This window comes from Monodon monoceros, unplaced genomic scaffold, assembly GCF_005190385.1.
Source record: "Monodon monoceros isolate NGI ecotype Baffin Bay Population unplaced genomic scaffold, NGI_Narwhal_1 Super_Scaffold_6, whole genome shotgun sequence".
Lineage (NCBI taxonomy): Eukaryota > Metazoa > Chordata > Mammalia > Artiodactyla > Monodontidae > Monodon > Monodon monoceros.
In genome coordinates, this window is record NW_021703783.1 from 79,454,217 (window position 1) to 79,460,216 (window position 6,000).

General features: G+C 42.3%; 1 protein-coding gene across 7 annotated transcripts in view; it reads right to left on the reverse strand.

The window, feature by feature from the left end:
* ANKS1B (ankyrin repeat and sterile alpha motif domain containing 1B) overlaps positions 1-4,261 on the reverse strand; it is a 1,184,309-nt gene extending 1,180,048 nt beyond the window's left edge. For 4 of the 7 annotated variants that reach the window (XM_029204271.1, XM_029204270.1, XM_029204269.1 and 1 more), the window contains exon 1: positions 3,722-4,261. In XM_029204271.1, the coding sequence (XP_029060104.1) occupies positions 3,722-3,855 (134 nt within the window). In that variant the 5' untranslated portion in view covers positions 3,856-4,261. The remainder of the gene's footprint in view (positions 1-3,721) is intronic. The other 3 variants (XM_029204272.1, XM_029204266.1, XM_029204273.1) reach the window with 2 other exon arrangements.
* Between the last annotated feature and the right edge of the window lie 1,739 nt (positions 4,262-6,000).

Consider the following 6,000-nt stretch of genomic DNA (forward strand, 5'->3'; position numbering starts at 1 on the left):
TAATGAAAGTAGGAAGAGGTGGCAATAAAGACCTTAAAATTGTTGAAGCATTGTTACATAGAAGTTGAGATTAAATTTATTCTGGAAAGCTCCAAAATTTAAAAACAAAATGCAGCAGTTCAAGAAAGGAAGATTTCAGCTCAGTGGAAGGGAAGGGAAGGTTTACTAATAAATTAGAGCTTTCTAAAATGAAAAAAAAGAAATAAAGTCAAGTGCTTTAAAGCTGTGTGAGAAATAACGGCACAATGATGAACACCAATGTGCATTAATTTCTTTATACCTCATTTAATCCTTACAGCAGCCCTATATGATAGGTATTATTACTATTTCCACTTCATAGAAGAGCACAGTGAGGCTTAGAAACATATTTATATTTATTCAAGGTCATTTTTACTACTGCTAAAACCCACAGTGTCACCCAAACATACCTGACTCCCCATCATACAGTTACTGCTCACTTAGTAGGTAATATGTGATCAAAAGCATCTTCAGAAAAGTCTTTATCTACTGATCCCTCAAAGGGCAGTTACAAGTTGTTTTGGGGGTTTTTTTAAGCAAAAAAAAAATTAAGGATTTTTAAATTAAATTATTATTCATAGCAAAAAAGTGTTCAGATTAGACTATCTAATTGGCCATGTACCTTAAACTTTTGCAAATAAAACAGATTCAGTGAGTAAGACTTAAGACGCAGTAAGGCAAATCTGAATCACAGAACTTAAAATCTTTGCCATTACTAATTATGTGACCTTAGGCAAGTTCTTAATCTTCCTATCTCTTTAGTCCTTCATCTAAGAAATGAGGACCAACATCTTAAGGTTGATACAAGAATTGAATGAGATGACACACGCATTTAGCACAGGTTCCGACCCTATTACTGCACAACACAAGTAATAAAATAGGGCAGGGGAGTACCAAACCTATTCCACAATTCATTCCAAGATAGTTTAAAATTTTGAAGTGCCATTATGTTTGAAGGAAAAGAGGTAATTACCTATTATCCTGTAAATAAACTTTTGATGACAATCATTTGTGAAATAAAGTGACAACTAAATAAAATGTGCCTTCTTAGGAATTTCATTTTATGCAAAGGATCAGCAAAAGAATATAATTTCAATTCTCATTTTCTTCAAAGGCACTGTTTTAGTTATTTATTCAGTATGAGATAGATAAATGCAAGTTTAAAGGTTATTGGTTTTGATTTTGATGTTTTACAGCTTGGTTCAAACTACTCTAATGAACACACTTTTTTTAGGTTTTTTGTTTTGTTTTGTTTTCTATGTGCATTCTCATTGTAGAGCTACTATTGCTACCTCTGACAAAACCAGCAAAAGAGAAAACCTCTCATTCAAGAAGTACATTGGGGTCAAAATTTTGGTGTTTTATTTATGTTTACCAACATTAAATAGTTGCTATTCTATTCCTAAAATTTGACATCTATTCTTTTTTTTAAATGGCACAACTGAGAAGGTATTTAAAAGATGTTTACCTTTAAGTTCTATCACAAAGATAAGCTTTTTAAAACACCATTTATCTCAATGAAATTAACCAAAATTCTCACTGTTCTCAAAGAATTCTTTAGTGTTTTTCCAAAGAAATTGATTATTTTTAGAAACCTCTTTCAGGATACAGGTTTCTAGCCATAATTATTTTTATCACTGATATGACCCACTGGCAAACATACTTATTTTACCTGCAATTTAAAACTATAGCCAAATAAACTGCTTCTGTATACACTACCTGTGACTAAGGGCAATTACTAGAGCTATAATCTGCAATATTACACATTGTCTAATTGTGATTTTTTTTATGACTTCTAAGCTCTTTACCTGCCACAGTTGAAAACCAGAAGTACTTAACTTCCTTCTGACCCTTATTTGTATCATCAGTAAAATTAGAAATGATAAATGATACTCTATTATTTGTCCAAAGTATAGAGCCAAATGAGAAATATACAAAGAAATTTGAAGTACATGTCTTAAAAACGTATTTCAATTTGATACTTGTAAAAATTTTTTTGGAGGATGTGATTTAACTCTTTGGCCAGTCTTTGTAGAAGACATACATACTCACAACAGCAATGACATCCAAACTCAGTCCTTTACCTTACATCTCCTTTCCCTCATATCTCCTAAAGAGAGCAATCTGGAAGGGCTGGCATTATTAGATTCAAAATCCCCGATGGAGTTACAGAGAGCTGAGCTATTTTGAAAAATTAAAACAGTGACATGGCAACAGTCCAGATAATAAAATGAGTCAAGGTTCTACAGGATGTAGAAAAAATGAAAAGTGCCATCTACTTCTGATTGAAAGTGAAAATTACTCAACAAGGGAGTACACACAAGAGTCATCACTTCTAAGACTTAATGAAAAAAATGTTCCATAAATATTCATTGTTCTGAAGTGAACTGTCATTCCAATAAAATGTCACTGTCAACAAGTATAGATGATCACTTGGAGTTTTCTAAAATCCTATCAACTATTTTCCAACTAAAGTCATTACACTGTAATAGAAATATTCTCATTTACCCTATTGGCCAGGACTGTAAATAACTGCTTTATCTGACCACCACAACATATGAAAACTTGTGTAAAGAACAATGTCATCACCCAAAAGTTTGTATTAAGCACCTGTCAAGAGTAGCAAGAAACAGTTTTTAAAAACCAAGAAAATCACTTGAGCTTAAAAAATTTTTTAAAGTACAGCTGAGCTGTCTAAGAGATGTTTTAGGGTAAAGATATGAATAATGATTGATGCCGCCAAAATTATCCAGGGTAAACTGAATAGCCATGATTTTAGAAACTAAACAGCTTTCCTTGAATTTTATCTAGTGAATATTCTTCAGGCTTCCTCCCTCACAACTGATTTCATTTGCCCATCAATTCAACTTTTAAGTTAATTGTTTTTCAAACATGCAAATCAACACTGCTATTTCCAAGGTACTGCCTGCTGAATAAAGACCTTGACATTTTTTTAAATGTCATCTTAGAAAGATTCTCCAAGCAATATTAGTCTCACCGGGAACATCTTCCCATTAAAAGGCCTCTACTATATTCCATATACACTTTCCCAATCCCGACCTGGCATCCTTCATCCTGAGATATAATAACCAAGTTTCACTCAGCCATGTCCAGGTGGCTGAAAGTACTGCTGGGGCTACCTAACCTGCCTCATCAAGTTTTACACACACCCTGTACTGATGACATCTCATCAGAAGGTTCACTTTCTTCATTTTGTGGGATCATATCCCACAGCACAGCAAATGCCTTCTGCAAGGGAAGGGTAGCAGCAACCAAAGGCTGTGGCTTTTGCAGAATAATTGCACGCACGCAATACTTCTTTGCCAATTTCATTTATGTAGACAAAAAAAAAAAAAAAGACCGGGTTCGAAGCAGAAAATATATAATAAACACTTATGTAAAGAGGGTGAAACGCAGAAATTCTTCCAGCAACACTAGTACATGTATAAGTTCTGCACCACAGCTCAGAGAAAAGTAGCTACCGACGCATTGATGGAAGGCTATCTTAAAATTAGTCAAAGAATCTAAGGCATTAATCTGACTGGGAGGTTCATGCCTCCTCTCCATACACACATTCTGTTTTCCTACCTAATTTAAGAATGAATCGCTGGCAGCCACCAGGTGCAACAACCATGAGGCGCAGGACGTATCCATCACGATGCACAACGAGGTGTGCAGACCCGGAGCCGGTTCCAGTCCTTACCTTAGCAGATTAGACAGGGGCAGGGGTCCGGATCCACCGCCCAGGATCCCTCCTTTCCTGCCAGACAGGAGTTTCTCCACCAGAGCCACATTTCCAGTGCGAGCAGCTTCCAACAGCTCCTGGTCCTTCCCCATAGTCTCTCACCGACTCCCTCACAGAGTCCTTTCCCCTTCGGGTCTTCCTCCCCGCCCACCCCCACTGGCCCCAAATCCAGGGCCCTCCCCGCCCCACCCTAAGATAATGTCAGAGCTTCAGCACCGGGAGATGCGTGCAGCCCCCAGCCGGGGACACCACTCTCCGCTCCTCTTCGGGGCGCAGCTTTCACAATGAGAATCAGACCATGTCTTGGAAGAGGGTCTGGCCGAGCTGGGAGCCGCGACGCGCCCTCACAGCCACTCCCCTGAATTCCCGAGGCCTGGTTCCCGCGGGTGGGGCGTGAGGGGGTGGGGACCGGGGGTGCTTTTGAGGAGCGGGAGGAGGATGGTGAGGAGTGAGGAGGTCGGAAGAGGAGACGGAGACCGTCCTCGCCTGAGCCCGAGCACCGCGAACGCCCGCGGCGGCGGCGGCGGCCCGCGCGCCCTCGCGCCCCGGCCCGGGTTCTCCTCAGCTTTCGCGCCCGGCCCGCTCGGCGGTTAAGGCGGCGGCGTCCGCGGCCCGCGGCGGAGAGGAGCGCGGCGGCTGTGGCTCTAGCGGCCGCGGCCCGCGCCGAGGCCGGGGGGTGAGGACGAGCCGCGGCGGGCGCTTGCCGAGGGCGGCGATGGCGGAGGCGGTTCGGGGATGGGATAGGGAGGGCGGACGCCCAGGTCCGTCGGCTGCGGCGGCGGCAGCTCTGAGGCCTGGCGCCCAGGGCGGCCAGCGCGCGGGGGGTGTGTGCGCGCGGGCAGGTGCGGCCAGTGAGTCCGTCCAGAGTTGGGGGTGGGGGTGGGGGGAGGAGATGGGGGCGGGGCGCCGGGACGAGATTCTCCTGGTTTTCGTGGGCGGGGACCCTCCCTCTTCCAGTCTCCTTGGGAGAGATTTAACCGTGTGAGGACTGGAGTTCTCCGGGCCGCTGCGACTCCTCAACCGGGCGGGCGCCGGCGCCACGCCTCGGGTCAGTCACGACGCTGAGGAAAATCCTCCATGTCCGGGATGGGAGGCTCGTGATGCTGGGAAGGAGCCCTCTGCCACCGCTTATGTCGGTGTCCGGGTGACTGGACCGGTTTTCGTCCTTCCGTTTACTTCCAGAGACGACTGAGACCTGCCCTTGCTTAGAAAGAAGAGGTTTGTTTTATTCTAGTTTCTGTGACACTGGCCACTGGAATGGTTTGTGACTGTTCCAGTTTTTCTAAGGTCTTTCATCAGTCCTCTATTTCAGTTGGGCTTTGAGGATCTGCTGACTTGTGAAAATACCAGGAAAAAGGCTCTCATTGAAAATTCTAACACATTCACACTGGGAAAAAATATAAATGAGCATGGATTAGACACCCACTTTAATTTGCATATTCATCAGCAATTCATTGTGCATGGTTGGCTTGATTTTGTTAGCTGCTCTCCTTGCCCGCGATGGAGAACACGCATTTATTTTCTTTTGAAACTTCCTGTGACACCCTGTGCGTTGCCTTGCCCTTGGAATAGACTTCATAAATGTTAACTTGTTGGTAATCAGTTGGGAGGAAAGGGACATAATGGGCACTTTCCTCACAACAATTCAGTGAACTGGATATTACTACCATATATCCATTTTGGTAATGAGGAAATAGTGGGTCAAAGGGTTAATTAAATTTCTCAAGATGCTGCACATAGTAAGTGGCTGACAGAACTGGACCAGAGAACTGACTCACTGCTAGCCCATGCTCTTCCCCATATACCTTACTGCCCCCATGAAAAAATAAAATGGACAGACAATAATCATCACAGACATTTGATGAGCGGTTACTAGGTACCAGGTACTATGCTAAGTTTTTTTCATGTTATCTCAGCCTTCATAACAATCCCATGAGATGGGTACCATTTTTATCCTTATTTTACAGATGACGACGCTGATTAGCCCAAAATCATGGAGCTAGAAAGTGAGCCAAGACTCAAATCCATGACTGCCTGCTATAGGCGGAAATTTTAAGTAAATAACTGGAGAAAACTTAAAAGACATTCAGAGATAAGTAACAACAAAAGTATATGTTAAAATTTTTTAATGAAATTTAGTATTCTGAGATTTTATTTGAATGGTTCAAAGTGTTAGGTATATTATGGTTGCTTATGGGAGGTTTCCTGAAGGAAGTAGATTTTGAGCTAGTGGGTTT